General features: G+C 35.8%; 1 protein-coding gene across 1 annotated transcript in view; it reads left to right on the top strand.

Moving 5' to 3' along the window:
• The window catches only part of C5H14orf39 (chromosome 5 C14orf39 homolog), a 29,211-nt gene extending 9,719 nt beyond the window's left edge, over positions 1–19,492 (top strand). Inside the window, exons 4-16 of the mRNA XM_069782984.1 lie at positions 2,029–2,216; positions 2,698–2,740; positions 3,156–3,276; positions 4,494–4,588; positions 9,449–9,588; positions 10,044–10,123; positions 12,220–12,305; positions 12,401–12,465; positions 13,587–13,654; positions 15,340–15,497; positions 16,031–16,166; positions 17,678–17,735; positions 18,984–19,492. Coding sequence (XP_069639085.1) covers positions 2,029–2,216; positions 2,698–2,740; positions 3,156–3,276; positions 4,494–4,588; positions 9,449–9,588; positions 10,044–10,123; positions 12,220–12,305; positions 12,401–12,465; positions 13,587–13,654; positions 15,340–15,497; positions 16,031–16,166; positions 17,678–17,735; positions 18,984–19,186 — 1,441 coding nt within the window. The 3' untranslated portion in view covers positions 19,187–19,492. The remainder of the gene's footprint in view (positions 1–2,028; positions 2,217–2,697; positions 2,741–3,155; positions 3,277–4,493; positions 4,589–9,448; positions 9,589–10,043; positions 10,124–12,219; positions 12,306–12,400; positions 12,466–13,586; positions 13,655–15,339; positions 15,498–16,030; positions 16,167–17,677; positions 17,736–18,983) is intronic.
• The last annotated feature ends 2,224 nt before the right edge of the window (positions 19,493–21,716 follow it).

Genomic DNA, 21,716 nt, shown 5'->3' with positions numbered 1-21,716 from the left:
ACTTCAGTCAATTTAACAGAAACTAGTGCCTGGACTGTAGTTTTATTTGAAAATTAAGATTTTACTTTTTTTTTTCCTGTGACTTTTGTTTTCCTTTTGTAGGAGCAGAAGGTTCTACTATTGAATTTGGACACAAATTTTTCTCTCTTCCATTGCCTGGGCTAGCCAGCGGGTAGCCAGGAGCGTCTGCCTTTCAGTCATGCTGCATTTAAACAATTAATGGCAGTTTGAGATAAAATGGAATACTGTATGCTTCACAAGTAGTGAGAGCTGTTCCTTAATGTAGGCTTTATTCATGGTGCAGGTAAACAACTGGGTCTCTGGCTTTAGTTGCTGTTATGCACCATTTGTTTCATAAAGGAATTTCTGGCTAATCTACAGGTGTACTAATAACTTAATATTTTAAAATTTGCCTCTCTGTTGTTCATATAACCTTTTCCTAGAGGATGACATTTCCTTCACCTTCTGTGGTTTTATATTGGCATATTCTAATATCAAGCAACTTTGTGTAATATTTCTTTCTCAGTTAAATGACTGTTCTGTGTTTGTGGTACATGCTGGGTGTCTGTAGCTGTGATATCTCTTTATAAATATGTGCCATCTGCATAACGCTCACCATCCAACTCTTCTGTATTTTGCATATGCCTAAATGTATCTTTTTTCAGGAATAAGAAGCATAGAATATCAACATTCAAAAAAAATGACATTTTAATTTCATTTGAAGTAGTTATTAAGCTTTTGCTTTCAAATGCAGAGAGAAAAATAGTTACTGGGTACTGGTTGTTATTATTCATAATTTTAAAAACTATCCATAGTTAACTCTTGTCTGTGTAGGAAATACAGACTTCCTGCAGGTCTATACTTAGATTACCTGTGACATTAAGAACCAGAACCAGTTCCTTGATGGCATTGTTAATTATTCAGCTTTCCCAAAAGATACTACTTTTGTACTGGAAATTACCTGTAATAAAAGTTACGCCTAGCAGCATTATAGATGTAATAAAACACTCATCCCAATGAGATACTTGACTGTTTGATCTGTCATTAGCAAACTATCTGTTAAATTCTTTGCCTGAGTGAGAAAACCTGGGAAAAAAAGTCTTTTCCAATGTAGTCACTGTCATTGATTTAACACAAGCAGATGGCTGTTCTGTGCAACCGCACTTTTCTTTCTCTTCTTTCCAAATATATATTGATCAATTTTCAGGTTTATGTGATGAGTTACATCCTATTACTTCTTATGGTATTTATTTGTTTTTATAGTACAATTTTTTCAAAGGCTGATTTAAAGTTTTTAAAATGTCATGAACATTAATTGATGCTACCTACTATAATAATTTGTAGTTATGTACTCACATGATGTCAGTGAAATTATGTTAGTGTAACATTAATTCAGAGGGCAGTCCTGCAAGAAGCTGAGCATTCTGGCTCTTTGCCAGTTAAACATTTAAGTGTTTGCTTAACCTTAAGCATGAATAGTCTTATTGTTTTAGTGTGACTAATGTGTGTGTTTAAGGCTTCACCAAGTCAGACACAGATTACTCAGCATCTCCTTGGAGGCAGCTCTTAGTTCAGTGATGCATCAGGCTGCCCTAAATACGGGATGCTAGGCCGGTTCTCTTTTACTGTAAGTTTGATACAGCTCCACTGAAACCTGTGGAGTTGTGCCAATATACACAAACAGAGAATTTGGCCTGCACTGAGTTTCTTGATAATTACATAAGGAAAAAACATTTGTCATCTGCCAGGCTGCCTTTGAATATGGTATGGTCTACATTCCTTTCAGAACAATGAGGTATGACCATTTTTTGCATCATGAGTGTATTTGTTGTTACATACAGCATAGTCTTCCTCAAGAATAGCTAGAAGATAAAAAATAGAGCCAATTAGTGGCATATTAAATATAATTCAACTTTTTTCCAGGACAGCAGCAAGACTAATTGAGCTGATGCCATAAATTAATAGGGTTTTTTTCCATATAAACAATGGCTTCATGTGAAAAAAATTAAATTACGTGTATTTTTATAGGAAAATGTATCAGGATTACATAACCCAGTATAAAGAGATTTTGAAGCAACACCGTGAAAAATATGCAGAAACTGGTCTTGCACAGGAGTATTACAAAAAAAAGAAAGAACTTGAAGAAATCCGAAACAGAGTGTTGAAACAGTCTGAAAAATATAAACTGAAAGAAGATGCTTGCATGGATATTATGGGTACTACTACTATCGATGCTTTTACAGTAGAGCTTAGTGGTAGTGCACTGCACATTAAAAGTGCTGTATAGAAATCCTCTAATTAATTTTCCACACTTTCACTTAAGCTAATAAACAGGTCTTTTTGTTACACCATTTTTAGGAAAAGAATCTGTAGCAAGCTGGAACTTTGAACAAGAATTTAGAGTATGCATACTATTATTCCTTCCTCCAACACATGAATGTAAACTCTGTTTGTCATTGGGCTTCTTGGGGTAAAAAAAGCCTAAAATTACTTTAGAACTAGCCTCTCAAAATTTTAAATTTGTTTTTCATATATTTTTTAGTGCTGTTTTTAATGGCATTACTGTCTGTTATACTGCTATTTCTGTTATGTATACTAAGTAAAGATAAGTGCTTCTGATCTATTAAATTATCTTGTATTTGTAAAGAAAATTATATCTGTGAATTAATGATCTGAAATGAAATTTTATTTCTGCAGAGCCTGTTCCTTTTAAATCCCTAAATGACTGGGCTTTACAGATGTATCCTTGATTTGTAGTGTTTATGCAGTTGACAGGGAAGAAAGTTTATATTTGCCTTTTACAACTTTCTATTAGAAAGTATAGTAATTATTTATATATTTATGTTTAGAGTGGCAGCATTAGCATTTCTCTGTAAGAAAATTGAAGGTCAAATAATACTCTTCAGTTTAAATTTATGGGAACATTTTGAGGAAAGAGAATAGAATTTAACTTAATGACATATCCGTCAAAATGCTTCATTAAGGAGGAGAGGCCTAGTTGAAATCAGGTTTGAAGATTTGTCTAGGAAATGTAGACTTGTCAGAACTTTCTGCACCTCCAGCATTTCCGCTTATGGCATAGAGGGGTCAGGGATCTGATAGCATCCCTTGCTTGAAAAAAGTGATGTTGCAATCTATATTCCATAACATGAAAGTGCTTCTTCAAGGCAAAAAACACAGGAAATGTTAAAGCTTGCTGCAGTTGCTGTGCAAGAATCCATTGAACTACAAAAAGAAGCAGAGGAATTAGAAATGAAAATTAATTATTTAAAAAAGGTAACTGTATTTTAATTTTATTTCATATAAATACACTTTATATATGTAGTTATATATACCACCATTATATTTTCTGGAACATATAACAAGTAGTGTATTTTCAAGCACACAGACCAACGGGATAATTCCAGTATTAGTAATTATGTTTCTACAGCATCACATATGTTTTCTCAGAGAAGAGGGGTCCATGAATGTAAAGGCTTTTAAAGCTTGCTTTTTATTGACCTCATTTTATACCATAATTTCCATAAAGTCACTGTGTCATGGTGACTTCTGTGCTAGCTCAAGAGGGCCAGAGAATACACTTCAAAATGTAGCAGGGCCATTCCTTAGTGAGGCCCAGAGCTTGAGTATACAGCTTTCACAGGTCCTACTGGTTTTTAAGGTTTTGTTAATAAGAATGTGTTTAACTAAATATGCTTTACAATAAGAATCGTTTAATTCCACCCCCCACCCCCACCCCCCCCCAAAATAAATGTGTGGGTAAATAATACTCGGAGGTAAAACTGGCCGATTTTAGGCAGGAGATCAGTATAGTTCCACTGAGTAGAAGCAGCACTGACTCCAAACTGATGGTCTTCCAAAAAAAGGACTTTGTCAGAACAGCATTTTGAACCACTCCTCTGGTAGGAAGTAAAAGGTCTCTCCTAAGCTTGAAATAGGCCAGTAGACCAATCTTGTAAAGATTTTGGTAAGTTTTTACACTATGGCATCTGGACACTTTTATGTGTCGGGATCAGATGATCAAGGACTCCATTTACTGCTGTGTTAGCAGTGTCCACTTCAGCCTGCCTTATGCTGATAGAAGCATATTGTGTACAGGTGGTGTTTTCTATTTATATTTTGTGGTACTGTCTGACACTTATAGTTACAGATTGAATTTCCTGATGTTGTATGTGCTGTATAAACATACAGTAAGAAGGGATGTTGCGAATTTACTTATAACTATGAAGGAGACCATGTAAGGACCTCCTTGTCCTGAATAGATATGTAGAGCCTGTGCTTAAAAACTTCCATGTTTATTCCAGTTGTTACAGTTGGTCCAACAAAAAATAATTGCCTCTCTTTAACTTTGTTCTGCTTATTTCTTCAGACAGTCTTGGCTACAAAAACTCTACTACTGTGCACTGGTGTAGAAAACATTTAGAAAATATTTGCAACATATAGCTATAATTTTTCAATTTTATCCAATTTTTATTTGTTCTTTATCTTTTAAGACATTTGAAGAGACTACAGAAGATGAAAATAATCCCAAAGTGATTGAAGGAAAAAATCAGAAAAGTCTAGAGAAGCCAAAGGAGTTTAAAGAAAGGTACACTTAAAGATTATTTCTTTCCCTTGCTTTCATCCAGAGTACTATCTCAGCATTTACGCAAAGACCACAAAACACAAACTGTTGCTAAATAATGACTGGCAATCTTCTCTAACCCTGGTCATATGATTTAATTATGTAATTTTGAAAGTTTTTTATTTCTTGGGGTTAAGATGGTGGCAAATTGTGATTCTGGGAAACTAAATGTATCTGGAAATGTACTATTCAAAATTGTTTTGTAGAAACCTTTGCTCCTCACAGCTACTGCTGATAGATCTATGTGAATAGTTTTACAAGTTTTGAATACAACTACAGTGACTATGCAGTCAGAGGTAAAATACATTAACTCTAAATGGATACTTGTGGAAAAAGAGTCAGGGTTCCACATGTCATTTGCCTTCAGCTCTGAACTACTTAAGAAATTTAACTCTTAATTTAGTTCTTAAAAACAAGCATGAGTGAAAGTTTCATAGACAGGATTAATGGCTTAGTAAATTAGTCAGTGGTCATTTACAACTGTGACTCACTTTAATTTGACCTCAATTGCAATGATTGAAAATCACCATCAGGACTATCTTGCACTTAACTGGAGTCCTTGTGAATGTTGAAACATCACCCTCAGAGCTGACCCTTTTAGACCAAAATCCATTTTAGACTGAGAATATGTCCAAAAGACTTTGTCCAAGTGATTTTACATTATGGTGGGCTTGAAAAAGAAGATTTTTAAGGCTTTAAATAGGGATTTAGTGGACTATGTCTATAGAGATATGTCATTTTAATAATCCCTAAGATCCTTTCCACAGGGGCATTTTATGTCTTCAATATCTTCTTACAGACCTATGCATTATTCAGATGATTTTTTTTTTGTGGTTTAAGCCTTTACACCTGTTCTACCTTCTTATGTAAGCTTTTTGTAATTGGCAAGACCTCAGAAACATAGGGAAGCAAGAAATCCACTTAGTTTTAAGACTAGGTAAAAAGAGAGATGGGAAGCACTCCCTTTGAATTTTCAAAGAAACCCATGTATATTCAGTCTGCAGAAAGCAAAATGCCAATTAAGGACATATTATAAAAGGCAGAGACCTATGCTCTGCCCATGGAGGCATAGGAAGCACTCAGGCTCCTCATGGAAAGAAATTCATAGGGTGCATTGCTAGACCTGCCATTTGCATGTTTACCTATGTGTCATGGAGTCTTCAGGTGTTTGTACCTTCACCTGAAGTTGTGTCTTGATTGCATACAAGTAGATCTTTTTGGTGCTCTTACTGAAGCAATAATTCCATGGCTTGCATAATGATTATAAGATGTTGTAAACACTTTACACTATCCTAACTCACACTGCCTTTTAACCTCCATGTATGCATTTACGTGATACAGCATATGGTATCAGACCATAACCTGATTATTAATTAATAAGTTTTTCCTAGAGTAAATTTTAAAGCTTATTTATGTCAAAGATATCCGTAACATAAAGGCTTGTAGAAAATGGCATAAAAATAGTTTTAAAAAAATCCCTATTTGGCATTAGTGTATTAAAAAAGAAGTCATCACTAGAAAGCATTCAAGTGTCTGATTAAGTAACTACTTATGTAAAAAACAGGTGTATTATGAATCTGTGATTATAAACACTGTGAAAAAAACAGAAACAGAAAATATGCTAAGATAATGAGACATATGAATGAAAACCTTTGCAGACTCAAGGTAACGTACAAAAATATAACAGCAAAATGTGGGTACCAAAGCCAGTAGTCTCTTGTGAGCTGTTCTGCAGTCACTACAAGGTTACTCTGAGCAAAGAGAACTTTTTGAAGAAAAAGGAGATATCTTCATCTTCTGCCACAAAAGAAGAAGAAAAAAAAGAGTTGTACTGTGAGTCTCCATGAACTGATGCAGACCAGTGTGAAGAGAAACCAGCAGCATCAAGGGAAAGAACTAAACAGAGCAATGAAAGCACTGAGCAGAACAATGTACAAATTAATACCCATGAAATGCTTTAGAAAGCTACAAGACAAGAAACCAGCTTGCAAGTTAATTAATAGGTGCTGATATATGTGTTCTCCTTTGGGTAGGAGGATGGCAGTGGTAACTGTTCTTTTAAAAGGCTTGGAAGATTTTAGTTTGAATCACTTATTGCTGGCCAGCTAGTCGTTGATCAGGCTGACTGCAAAACACAGATTCCTCTTCGTATACCAGCTCTTTTCTCTGATTAGTTGGCTTTCATAGTTCACCAGTTACACAGACAAGTATCATAGTTAAAATTTCCAAATCAAGAGTTCTCATCAATGACCAAATAGGACTCAACTCTTTTGAAGCCCTGGTCTTCATTTCTCAATTAGAGATTATATTTATTACATAGAAAGGCTGACATCTTGAACTGTGCTTTGGCATATATCATGTTCATTCTCTCTGCTTTTGTAAAATATTTGAGTACTTTAATTCCATTATTCTGTAATTCTGGTTTTTTTTTTCCCAATTTGATTATGTATTAATTCCACCTCTGAATACCTAAAATATCTTATGTTCCAAGTGAGAGATTTTTGCTAAAGCTTCTTGTAAAGGATATCCCATGGCAGATTATTGCAGTTCTTTCAGTATCTTTGCATTACAAGTGATTAGCTTGTATTGATCAAAAAAAAAACTTTGTAATATAATTCTTGGAAAAATTAGAAAGCTGTTTCTGGACTTCTAAATGTAAACATACATGAAGAGTCAACCCTTGTGCTGACCACAACCTCATAGGCAGTTATCAGTTACTAGTTATTATGGCAGCCAGTTATTAAAAGTCCTGCTTCCAAAAGGACTTGCTGGCATGTGCCTGATTAGAATACTGAACGTGGCTTCAGTAGAGAGTCCTGGTAAATACCACAGTAGGAAGTGTGATTCTTCTTATGTATAATCAAACACACTTAATTCCTATAGTGAAGATAAAGTCATATTAATCTTTGGGCTTCATTATGCTACAAAGAAGAAACTACTGCTAAGGAAATGAGATTTTATTTTGACTTAAGAATATCTAATTTTTTCTTTGCACTTTAGTAAAAAAAATGTTATCTATTTTGCAGTATGGATCCAGATAAAGATTTTTTTATCTACTCAGATGTCTGCAAACAATGAAGTAGAGAAAGGAGACAAATTATTTTTCTTGTTGTTACTGCAATTTGGACTATTTTGAGCTTCAGTATGCAGTTTGATTTTTCTTTCAATGCTTATTAATTATGTTAGAGAAGATGTGCGTGTTTTTTCAACTGTTTTTGGGGAAGGAAGGGAGCAGGTGTATTGCATACACATAGTTTAACTGCAGGCTCTTTTGGAAGGTTTTGTTACTTAAAAAATACATATCTTAAGAGCTTCTGAGTCCTCTTTGTAACTTTGCCATCAATACATTTTTCTGAATAGATATGCACTGTAAAAGAATGCTTCATTTCAGGGAGAGTGAATTTCTAGATATAAAGAGCTGTCTGCTACTCTCTACAGAAGCACATGGAAACTGACTCCAGGAACTTTTAAAAACACAATTTGGCATCCTAAGTTCTGTAAAAAAAATGGTTTATGGTGATCTGATTCATGACCTCAGCAGCAGCAGCAGCAGCAGCAGCAGCCGCCTTGTTCAATTCATTTTTGAATGATGATTGTGGTAAAGTGGCCAAATAAGCCATTTTGAACAAAGTGAAGCAGTTTTAGACAGGTTTCTGTGCTTTAGTTCTGTTTTTATTTCTCCTTGTTTTTGCGCTCTCTGCATCTGAATGTAAAGATACACCAGCCATATACACATCTTATTTCCTGTAGTACTCAATCGTGACAAAAGTAATAACTATAATTACTGTAACTGCAAGAAATACAGTTGGTTTTTTTTAATCCTTTATTATTCCTAGGTTTTTTGATTGATGTATTAGGTGGTATATGGTTTATATAGGTTGTTAGGGCTCAGTTCAGCATAGCACTAGGGGTATATGTAACTTTACAGGTGAAGATAGTCCTTTCTATCAGAGTTTTTTGATTGAGGTGCATTCCTGGTTTTATGTGATCACAGTTCTGCACGTATATTAGTTTAATGTGTTGTTACATCCATATATCTTAACCAGTGCTTCTAGCTGGATGTTTTTTAGTGCTAATTTTACTCCACACTACCTTACAAAGTGCATCCTACATTTAATCTTATTTTTATTTATGGAACATTTAAAGAAGAACAAAAAACTGACTCGATTCTTCATTTGTTTTGAATAACATTGTTTAGTCAGCTATAAACCAGATGTTTTAGCTAGAAGCACAGAGGCACTAAGCAGGAATGCCAGAGAGAAAAAAAATATAACTCATTATTTTAAAAAATGGTAAATGTTCCTGTGCCAAATAGCCATCTTACCCTTCATTGTTCTGCTAACCTTTGTCTTTCTACACTGTAAAAGGCTATTTACCCTACACAAATAATTACACCACAAGTGAAAACACTTGCTGCAGTTTTCTCTTTTGTGTACGTGTAGTGTGAGTATTCCAGACAATCTCAGAGAGAGAACAAGTGTTTTTTAGATGTGAAAATGTGATTTCAGAACTACAGTAATGAAGTACTTTAACTAAGGTGTAAAATGCCAAGCTACTAATACTTTTCTTTGATACTGACAAAATTTAAGTCAGCATTGTTCTTATGATTGGCTTATTACTACTTTATGTCTTCTTCTTTCAGTGGTATTCTCTGTCTGATATTATTTAAAGAAAACTTCAATTTTTTTCAGCTGCTGGGGCTGAAAGGGGTAGAACCTCCCTGGCAGTATGCATCTCCCTTGAAAACTCCACTTACCTGAAGCAGTTATATTTTATGATTTCCTTTCTTTTGCAATTGTTAACTTAATTTTTTTTTTTTTTTAGGATATTTCAAGAGAGCGAACATCCATCTTTGCTAAATGAGAAACATCAACTGTATAAACCATTACATGTCCCATGCATTCCTCAGAAATTAGTCCAGTCTGTACAGAGTATTAGATTCTCAATGCAACAAACAGAAACAGGTGCAGTGTGTTTAATGATCTTTCTGTGAGAATTTTGGATTATTTTTGTGTAAATGAATGGAAACCATGATAACAAATTTAGTGAGCTGCTCCTAATGTGATAGTTGAAGCCAGGCTTTCAATGGAAGTTGGGTACTTGTCTTTATGTTCTGAAAATCTTCTATGTCCAATTCCTCTCTTTCCTGTGCAATGAGTAAAGTAACATGACAGGTATACCTCATGCATAGTATCAAAAAAAATCTGAAACATACCTTTAGCACTGTTTGCATAAATACAGTAAATATTAACCAAGTATTTGCAGTAAATGGATTGATACTTTCATATTTTGTGATAATTTTCTTTTAGCTCTCTATTAACAGGAAAACCTGTAAGCTTTGCTTGCAAGTTCAGTTTAACAATGCCATGCTTTGGATACTTAATCCTATTAACAGTATTAAGTAATATTCGTAATTTAGGGAGAGAAGAAAGAGAAAAGCCTGTGGAACTTAAAGTGGCCACTAGCAGTTCCTCCAGCCTTGCAGAAAATTCATCACAGGTATGCAGCTCTCCCACTGGTAAAAACATGAGATTATGTAATCTGGTTTATGTGGTTGTTTAAATTTAAAACACTTCAAATATACCTAGTGCTCTTATATTTTACATAAAACTTGTTAACACTGCAACCAGTACGCTAATCTTGGTAATCTGCTATTACTTGGTAATCATAATAAAAATCTTTCTTTGGTGCCATTTCTAATTCAACTGAAAATATGTATGTTCTTACAAAGTGCAACTGGGAGTAGTTATAGTAAGCATTCTAATGCCAAACTTGAGGTGGACCATCTATCCAATTAATTTTGTATAATAGTTTTTTAAATTTAGAATAATCTTTGTAGATTCACTTGGCTGTATGTAGCAATTTTTTTTTAATTCCAAAGGATGAACATAATCTCCTATTACTTATTAATTGTCAGCCATCTACTCCATAATGAAGGGTTTCATAAAAGACTAAATGTGCAGGGTGCTATAGAGGACTGCCTACTGTTAACAGCTCAGTTCTGAGGCTTAACTAGAATCAAAAATCTGGGCTGAGAGGAATAAAACCACGAGAAGTATTGCTTTGTACATTTGAGGAGTCCACAACTACATTTTCCATCTCTCACCCATAAACAAATAGATCCTATGGCAGTTTTTTTGAAAAGGTGGAGTGTATTGCAGCCTAATATCTTAAATATAAAAACACAATAAACCAATCCAGAAACAAGTTGGAGGAACAACTTGCACAGTTAAGAAAACCAGTAATAAAATCTCATTAAGTGCAAGAACGTTCATAGGACCAGTAGATTGTTAAAGTATAAAAGGAGTACTCAGATAAGGTAAGGCCATAGGAGATAAAATAGGTTGTTTGCAACTGTGTTTGCTGTGCAGAAGCTCGGGGAAGTTTCTATACCAAAACCTTTCTTTATAAGGGACATCTCACTGGGTCTATTTAAAACCAAATTTTAATGAACAACAAAAATCATCAAGTAAAAAATTAACAGAACCAGTTGTGATTTTCTTAAGAATTTCAAGGGAACTGAAGGATGAAGTGAGTGAATCACTAAATGGTTTAGAGTGGAGCCTGTGGTAGAAGAAGAAGCCTTCATAAGATAAGGCAACTTGAAGGGCAATGGCTAGACTGAGTGGAACAAGACCAGGAGAAATTTCAAGCAATTCTGATTTGCGACTGGCTGAGGGAGTTGGACATGATGAGGATGATGGAAGGGCTGTTGTCAGGGTAATCCAGAGATGAAGATGAGAACCTGGGACCTAGGATTGCACTTAGAGAATAGTGGGAAGCAGTGAGTCAAGGTTAAGGGAACTTTAAGAAAGGGTGATGGCAACAAGGAAAAGAAGATGGAGTCTGAGGTAAAATAAAAAGATTGGAAGAAAGAAGGTTGCTGTGCTTCAGAAAAGGCGTGCTATAAACTACAGGAGTTGAGTGGCAGACAGAGCTGCATAACTAGCCCTTTTGTCCCCCACCCCGAATTGAATTAAATTTGATACTTTTTGCAAATTAAAACCAAACTAGAACTAGCAGCTCCCTGTGAAATAATGTGTTATCTGATGCTGAGGCATAGATTCCTAGGGCCATTCTGCCCTTAAGACATAAATACATGCTACATATAAGAGTTAGGGCTTCTGATCTGATGAAAACCTGTGAGGCAGGAGTATTTCCATGTTCTCTGCAGTTTTTCAATCCACAGAGGAGACACTTACTGATGTGCATACTCACTTTGGCTTTGGTGGTGGAGACAGGCCTGGCTCCAGCCCTTTCTGTGTTGTCAGGCAGGAGCAATCTGGCTGCAGTAGTAGAAAACCTGGATAAAGTTTGTAAATTATGTTATGTTATTTGTGCAACAGAAAAGTTAATTATTCACATCTAGTTGTCAGTGCTGTGAATGAGACTTTATAAAAAATGATAGAAGTGGTTTTGGGTATCATGCTGTTAAAATGTAGGTAAAGCAAAGATAGGCAAAAAAGTTTTTGTCACCTGACCCCTAAAGAGTGGTTAAAAGAAGGGATTACCACAGTCTAAGGAGAAATCAGAGTGATATTGTTGAAATGACAATTTCATATGCTGCCTCATTTGAATTTTTTGCTATGTTTTAGATGGTTATTGACACTGCAGGGACTAATAACCCACAAATTGCCCAAGTTCCATCAATGGCAAGCTTACAAAACCAAATGCAGTTCAGGTAAGTTTTCTTTAATATGAAGTAGTTTTCATTCTTGAGATTGAGGTTTATGGAAATAATCCATATTTTGACAAACAGTAATTTTTGTCTTTTAGACTGGTAATTCCTCCAAAGCAGATGACTTCCAATCAACAGTTTGAGAGTGAAAATGCAGTAATAGGTACAGTACTGCTGTCATTTTTTTTGATAGGTTGTGCTGTTACTGTATGCTGGATCACATAATTATAATAGGGAAAATTCTAGGGGCTAAATTTTCATTCTGGTATTAAGTGGGCCACCATTTGTATTCCTTTTCCACCTTGATTATTTAGTTCAAACTTTGAGTATAGCAGACAGGCAGTGTCCTAATTTAATTGATTTAACTGCTCTGTAATGTGGGATTCATTCTGCATTGACCATTGCTAATGAAAGGAATCTTCCAGCATCTCTTGTAAATCCATGCTCTGGTCTCAAATTACTTGGGTAAAAAGAAATCCAGTCTGAAAATCTGCCCCGAAGGCACTAGAAAATGCAGAGAAAAGGATATAATAAACTCAGTAATTTAGGAATCTTGAAGCATCAGATTAAGATTATTAAAGATGAAAATTAACTTGAGAAATACATACAGAATGCTTACAGAAACAAAACAGGGTAGTTACAAATACACCTATAGTTTTTGAAAGTACAAGGCACTGAGTTTCAATTTAAATATTTTTTTTCTAATTATACTGCCAATTTAGATGCATGTAAAAAATTATAGTCTATTTTTTTTATAAATAGGATCCTAATCGTGTCCTGAAACACAGGATCTTAACCCACAGTGCCTGAAAGGCTGCCCAGTCTGAAGCTTAGAGCATGAAGTCTGATAACATTCTTCTCATTTCTCATCCTGGCTTTTGCCCAGTTCCTTAAGATACACTTCATTAGTGTCATATGGATGTGCTTTTTATATTGTTTCCACGTGGTTTCTATTGACTGGTATTGGCACTCTCAGAGGGCAATAGCTGGATTAGACAAACATAGCACCTCGGGGAACAATAGCTAGGTTTAAAGAACATACCAAACCATATGAAGCAGCCTGAGCACTGCTTTAACGGTAGGGAGTAAGCAGCAGAATGAGAGGTAACTATCATGGACATAGCCACAAAGTGGGTTATTATGAAAACTACAGTCAGAACACTTCCTTACCAATAGCAATGCCAAGTTAGTGAACCTTTCTCAAGGATTCTTTCCCACAATGTAATTTTTATTTATCCATTTAAAATGCTGTTATAATAAAAGCAGTGCTGTCTTTTTGTATAGCAAACCAAGAGGCCAAATGTGGTGATAAAGCAGAAGATGAGCCAAAGGATTCTTTGTATATACCTCAAGTAAGCAAAGCATTTCATATGTAATAAGTAATTATTTTATTTAGAATAGTCAAAGTATCTTGACATATTTTAATCTATTGGCAAGAGGTAAGTCCCAGAAATTGGCAAAGTGACTCATTATAAGGCACCCAACAGGTGAGAAGCCAATCAATGCCTTCTGATTACTAATATAGTGATCATTGCTCTTGATCATGTTAGTGTTCTGTGGGTTTTTATGCTACCTTAGCAGTAGGCTATTTAGGATGACTATCCTATGTACATGGTAGTTTTTGTATAAATTGGTGCATATAATTTTCTTCAGTGTGAGCTGATGAAATGTTTTAAAAAAAATGTTTCCATTTGAAACTTGTTTCTCCCACAGAACTATAGTAAATAGGCTCTGTGCTGGCTACAGCATTTGTATGGCTCCATTGGTACTGCTTTTACTAGCTGTGCCTGAATGTGAGATCAAGCTCACCGTGCCACAATATTCAAGCCAGTTGTGTGTACAGCTTGCATATACAAGTGATATGAAGATGTGGTTTAACACTGGCCAGCAGCTGAGCACCACACAGCCACTTGCTCACTTCCCCCCACAGTGGGATGGGGAAGAGAATCAGAAGGGTAAAAGTGCAAAAACTTGTGGGTTGAGATAAAGACAGTTTAATAGGCATAGCAAAAGCTGTGCACACTAGCAAAACAAAATAAGGAATTCATTCACTATATCTCATCTACAGGCAGTTGTTTAGCCATTTCCAGGAATGTAGGGCTTCATCCCATGTAAGGGTTACTTGGGAAGGTAGATTCCATAACTCCAAACATCCCTCCCTTCCTCCTTCTTCCCCGCACCTTTTATTGCTGAGCGTGACATCATATGGTGTGGAATACCCCTTTGGTCAGTTGAGATCAGCTGTCCCTGCTGTGTCCCCTCCCAATTTCTTGTGCACCTCTAACCTACGCACTGGCAGGGAGGGCAGCATGAGAAGCAGAAAAGGCCTTGACACCGTGTGAGCACTGTTCAGCAATAACCAAAACATCCCTGTGTTATCAACGCTGTTTTCATCACAAATCCAAAATATAGCACCATATAAGCTATGGACTCTCAGCCAAAACCAGTACACAAGATCGAGTTTAAGATACTTCTTATCTTCTGGTTGGCTCACTACAGGCTGATGCCTGCAGGCAACTGGTGGAGAAGAATGTCTTTAAAACAATATTGAGTCTGGTGGAAATTGCTCCACCAAATCCAGGAGCTACATTCTCATTTAGCATTTTCTGAGGAAGAGGAATTATCTCAGTCAACTGAAATACATTTTGATGGTGGTGTTCCTTTATTTCACTAGGGAGTATCAAGAGGATTCCAGTGTGACTTTAAACATTACGCTAAGAACTACTTTAGAGTGAAATAGTTCTTTTATTCAAAATCAGTGTTTTCAGTTCACGAGTTTCTTTATTTTTTAGATGAAAATTGTCACACATAGTTTCATTGACAAGGAGTCCATTTTAAATAAGATAAATTAAGGTTACAGTTTTAAGTATGGTAAATATGTCACTGTGAGCATTTAATTAAAATCCTTTCATTTTTCATGAGAATATAAATAACTAAGCATAAAACATATAATGAATATATTTATAGCTAAACGGACTAATGATATTTGGGGAAATTTTATATGCCACAAACATTATTGTATATTTCTTTTTAATAGGACATACACACATATTTTACGTCAAATGAAGATAATCCTGACACAGCAGAAGAAAGTGCGGAAGATTTTTTAAGAGCACCTGAAACACCTGAGTTTGTAGGAACACCTAACGCAAAGGGGAAGAAAACCCAGTTCCCTAAAACACCTTCATTTGACTTGTATGATATCAGCTTTTATTTTGATTTTGAGCAAAGTTGTATTGATGTTTATTGTAAGAGCATTTCTGCTGTTTTTGAAAGATACTATAGTAAGAGTTCTCTGGAAATCTCTTCTGAAAATATTCAATTTTTTCGCTGAGTTATGCTAGGTAATTTATTAGATTTTCTTCTTACAGTATCATTTCCACTTGAAGCTGTTTTGAAAGAGGGAAACTCTGCTTAGAAATATATGACACAGGTTCTTTGTAGCTCCTTTGCTAAAGCAGTTCCCTTTTCCTGCAGTAATATTTGTTACACCAATTTCTATCTTTAAACAGTTTTTCTGGTAAAAGAGTAAGCAATTGGTAAGAACACCACCTCACTTTCCTTTAAAGAGTTGTGTGACCTGTACTGTGTTGCAAGGAGCAATTATTGATAGAAGCTTTGGAAATCTAAAAAAGTGACAAAACAGAAAAAGAAAAAATAGAACAAAAAAGCCATCTATGCTACTTTTTAAAACTATTAATGTAGTTTCTTCCTTTCTGTCTTTACAGCACTCACAATTTAGGTTGTGAAGAAGGAACATCAAAATCTCCTGCTTTCTTTTCTCTCATGAACTTCTCCCAGAAGTCACCTGGCTTTAATTTATTTGATTCTTCTGTGTTTGGGGCAGAACATTCATCTGATGAGGTAAAAATGAGTACTTGAGAATATTAAACTTCCACAAAGCAAAATATGCTAAGAAAACAGCATTGACAGTGAATGAGGTTTTTCAGACTGGTTATCTTTGTAGCAAGTAATTGTTTTACTAGATTGCTTAATTTTACATTTGATATCCTTTGAAAATGCTTATCTCCTTTCCTGGTGATCCCCCTGTGATGACTTCTGATCAAGTATGAATCTTTCCAATATGGGCAAAATTGGATCTTGTGCAAATATACAGGTGACTAGATTCATAAGAAGGCTTCTGGTTCAGCGTTGCAATGCAAAACTTTAGGTAGCCTAACAGAATTCACAACTCGCATGCCTATCCTGTGTGGTTTTGTCTTGCTGAAGTGGGGAATCAGGTACTTACATCCCCCCCACCCCCTGTTTTTCACAAAATGCAGAACGCTGAGAAAAGGAAGAAAGGACTATCAGGAATATTGAAGAGCAAATATGGATTAGCTATACTTAAATGGTGGAGACAGATAAGCAACTAATTGGAACCCGGAGTGAAATCCAGGTGTTCCTTTTCCTTTGCAGGTTCCCTAACTACAGTGCTCTAGAGTAATTTTTACTCTCCTGGGCTAATAGGTAGATAATTGGGTATTCAGGATAGATGTGTGTCAGTGCATAGTGCAGTGATTAGGTATCACTGCTGGCAAAGTAGATTCAAACCACATTATGCAAATAAGGGATCTGAACCCAGGTATCTCCTATTTTAGTGGGTGTGCTCAGTCTTGAGGTTAATAGATAAAAGCTGAAGGAGGGAAGAGGGAAAACACTGTTTTATTTTGTGCTTGGCAAGATATGTGTTGTTGGTATCTCCTAGCATCAGCTGTGTGTAGGAGAGAATACACCAGTGAGTAGCTTGTGAATTGTTTAGGAATGAGGTAGGTATTAAGTCACCACCTAGTACTGTCAGAACCCATGTAATTTTGTGCCTGCTCAGTGGCAGAAACCAAGAATTTACTAGCCTATAGCAGTCATGTGTGATTCTCTGAAGTTAGATGGGAGTTTTGAAGGACTTAAGTATCTATTATAAATCTAGCGTAAGAACTCTTCTCAGGAGTGACAAGTGGTTATTCTGCTACTCTTTCTTGGCAACATCAGGTCCTACTCAGTAGGCAGTAATTATGCTGTTGCTTAGAGGTTTTCTAAAATGTCACAGAATTAAATAATTTTTAATCTTTTCCATTTAAAAAACAGCAGTAGACCAGATCAGATTTTGGTCTGTTCTCAATCTGATGTTTTTTCCAGAAGAATGGAGGGGGGTGTGTTTGCAGACATAGGTTTCATGGTATTTGCTTATTTCATCAAAGAGTTCATGTTGCAACTTTAGGGACTGATATATACATTTAAAAGCAGATTTTGTGAAGGCTGCTAACATTCACTGGAACAGTGTCTTACCAAAAGCAAATGACATTATTACATATCAGCATTAGAGCTTATCTTTTGTCTTTCTCAAGTGTTAAATAAAATGGCTGTTTACATTTCAGACAGAGGAAAGTTACTCTGTGGGAAACTTGAACCCTCTGTCCCCACACAAAGATATTGGTAAGTCTGAAACTCAGAGATACTTGTGTATACCAGCTGTCTTCTACTTGTACTTGTGTGATTGACAAGCTCGTGATCCTGCTCCACAAGGCAGCTTTGGTTGTCTAAAAGGATGTTCAGTTTTGATATTATAGTTCAGTGGTTTATTGTGTTCATTTGTGTTTTGACTAGCTTAAATCTTTCCCTGCATGTTTGGCTTCAAATGTATGAGACGTCATGAAAAAAGAGGTATGAGAAAGAAAGAAATAGGGATAGTGTTAGGTGGGTTTGAAGCAAACTGAGAGGAGCTGCAAAGGAGAAGAAAAATTCAAGTGTCAAAGCTTTTTCACTGATAAAAGGAACAGTTCTTTTAATGCAAAAAGCTATAGTACTTGGTAAATACTACTTTTTAAATTAAGGCTACCGGCTTAGTGTTGGAAAGAGTACATCCATTGGGTTTTTTCCTCCCTCAACTAAAATGAAAATAAAGTTTCCATTTCATTGAAGAAATCTTGATAGTAAACCGACTTCCATCAGTTTAAACCATTGGAGGTACACAATGTAAAAATAGCACAAGTGAGAGAGAGGAGAATCAGACTTACAGTATCTGCCACTCATAGTAAGTGAGCCACACACGTTTACACATTCTGATGTGAAATCCTGGCTTTACTGAAATGAAAGGCCAATTTTTTGTGATATGAATAAGATGAAAGCTTACTCTTGATCACATGCTTCTCTGAAGGGAACTACTCTTTTTTTTTTTTGAGGTGCTGCGAGTGCAAAGCTACTTTTTTGAATAATAATGGATGAATATAAGGTTGTATGCTTATGTAACTGTTGTAGAGAAAAGTGTGTGAATTTTGTGTTACTAAATAGAAATTTCAGGTGTTTTTCTCTCTGTAGCTTTGTTTCTCCAGTATCTCAAAGATTGATTGCATTGTTCTCTAGAGAAGAAAGAATCTGCAAAAATGTATCAGTTTACAAAGATCTCCTCAGTTGCTTAGTATTCAAAACATTTCACCCAGTATATCATGCAGAAGTGTTTTGTTGTTCTAAATCATTCAAGTACTTCACACTTCATTCTATGTAGATTCTAATAATGCCATCCTAGAAGTACCGTTTCTAGTGCAGAAATAAACACACAACTGTACGCTGACATTCAGCAGGATGTTGGGAGTATAGTATTATTAAAGAAGCATATTATGCTGAGTGCAGTATTCTTTCAGTAAGATTTAATCTAATAATTAATATAATATGTATTCCACATAGGAAGCTTATTTGGGAAATCAGAAAGTGAGGATGCATTTGCCTTTCCCTTCCCCTCGGAATCGACTTCTCATGCATTTGAAGATGGAAAAGATGACTTTAATTTTCCATTTGCATTTGGACAGGATCAGAGATCATCACGCTCTCCTTCTGTGAAAGGTTTTCATTCTTCCTTACAAAATACAAAGCCATTTACATTCTTTTGAATACCTTTGACATCCTTTTAAATTCTTTTCCTACTTAGCCTTGACAAATGTTTTCAGTTTCTTAAGTTAAAGTACAAAGCATTTCATCTTCTCCTTTCATTTCATGTAAGAATACATTATTGCAATTGCTGCAAGAGCATGTGTATGTTCATCAGGCACACATACTTTGAGATGCAGCTTTTATTTTTCTTATTCATTTTCTAGATATGTTGTTTTCATAAAATATTATGATACACTCTCACTAAATTGGTACTTATAAGCAGCAGAAATATCATTTTACAGTAGTGTGTCAAGTTAATTCAATATCTGTGAGAGAGCATCTAAACTTCTAGATAAGTACTTTCAGCTTCTGATATAAACTAAATAACCTGTGTTAGTAGAAGTACCTGTTTATTGTAGCAGTAAAAGCTGAATTTGAGTTAAAGACAATGTTCTTAAATTAGCTGTTATACACAGAATATTTATAAAACTTTGAAATAAACATTTCTGTTAATTTTTTGTAGTTTTGTAGGTATTTCTTAATATCTGAAGTGAAATATGTTGCAATTATAATACTTAACATTTCAACTTCTGTCTTTCTAACTTGAAACACTGAAAGCAAGTTCCTTTTTCTTTATCTAGTATCTTTCAAGAAAAGATACAAAAGCAGACAGTTCCCAAAGTCTAACTATGGTCAGTACAAGTATATCCACCAGCTCTCCACAAATGGCTTTTGTTATGGAATGGCTGGCTGTGAAGACAATATCAGGGTTAGTCAGCAAGGAACGCTGACTCTTCTGAGCCACCACAGCACTGTGCCCTGTGAATCCCTTGGAACCATTTTCTCTAGGACCAGCAGTTTCACATTTATGGCCTTTGAAGGAAATACCAGATCACTTTTGAGTTATTTTTTTCTGTTACATGTGAAACCTAGGTTACTAATTTTTGAACCCCCTTATGAATTCGTAAGGGAAACTGGGTTTCTCACTCATTTACTATGAAGTAAAAAAACCTGCCTGATAGCAGGCAATCAAAATGCTGAAATGGAATCAAAGCAAATAAAGGGCAGACCACATCATTCAGCAAACTTCACAGAAGACATTGCAAATGCACCAACTAGTCAGAGGGGCACATGGACTGAGTGGAACAAGTTGACAAAAAGCATCCTGCCAGTATAGTCTGCACAGTCTGCCAATAAAATGTCAACAAAGTCCAAAGGGGAGTAGAGTCCCCTTTCCTCTGCTGACCTGCAAAGCCCTAAATGACCAAAACCTCAGTTATCTATGCCACTACTTCTGTTCTGCCAAACTCATAAATGCCTTGGGATTATTTTTGTGCAGCCTAGCTTCTCCTTAAGTACTTGTGCCTAGAGATTTGTGAAAGTTGGATTTTTCTTTACTGGAGAGGGATTCAGGAATTTTTAGTGAAGTGCTGCTAAGATCCAGCTAATAAGTGAGACACATGGATTTGGTGGACTTTATGCTCTCCAAATGTGGGTTTCCATGTTAATCTATTTTAAACAGCTTTTCTGATCTACTGCATACCTCGCAATCAGAAAAACATAAGCTAGAGGCAAGTTTGAGAGCCTGTCTACATTATCTCGGGTAGTGTTTTAGTGTACGCTACTGGCAGGTGTTCTGAGATAATTTAGAAAGCCAGAAAGTACAGGGTTTTTTGCTCAGTTATTCCATAACTGAAGCTTGCTTTCCTGTCTTCTGATGAATTCTGTCATCCATGTCTCTGACATTACAGTATGGTAGTCAAGGCTGCTGGCTGAAGTGGGAGAAACCGTAGTTCTAGGTCCTGCTGGATGTTTACGCTACACAAATTGGATAGGCTGATTAATAACATAAAAGAGAAAGCTACTTCAGAAAAGGCAACCACTACGTATTTGGCATACTTTTCTGAGATCTGAGAGCGTGAACTGCTTATAAACATGCACTGAGATTTTTTTCATTAGTATCTGTCAAATTCTGCCTAAAAATGATTCCTTGTTATTATGCCCATAAAATCAATAGCAGTCACGTTGCTGGATTGCTGAGACTAGCATGTATTACACTGACCAATGTAAATTTGTTTTGTCCTCTACATACACACCCGACTACATCCATCTCTGGTCTGAAAGTGTAGACAGAGATCCTCTTGTCAACGTAGCAGGGGCTGCTTGAGAGCAAGGTGCTATTTGTTCATTACCACTTGTTATTTGCAGTTATTGTACCTGTCATGCAGATACAGTAAATGGACTGTGCACTTGTTCCTCAGTCCTCAGTGTGGAGTCAGCAAGTTTAATTTGTATTATTGGAAGTGTGGAAAGCTAACTTGTCTGACTCTACTCCAGTAGATGAGGAACAGGTATTACACACATGACTACAACTTAACTAGAGACCAGTAACCTCCAGCAGCAGGGTAGCAATGGCAGCTGGGAGCTGTAATCTTTTAAAAGCAGTGCAGCTGTCTGCAAAGTGGTAATATGGTTATACTGTGTACTTCTACTGTGAATCCTTGGAGGTGGGGGTTGCCTTTTTGTTCTATCCTTGTGTTGCACCTAGTA

This window comes from Haliaeetus albicilla, chromosome 5 (genome assembly GCF_947461875.1).
Source record: "Haliaeetus albicilla chromosome 5, bHalAlb1.1, whole genome shotgun sequence".
Classification (NCBI taxonomy): domain Eukaryota; kingdom Metazoa; phylum Chordata; class Aves; order Accipitriformes; family Accipitridae; genus Haliaeetus; species Haliaeetus albicilla.
Note: the sequence above shows the minus strand (reverse complement) of the source record. Positions and strands in the feature narration are given on the sequence as shown.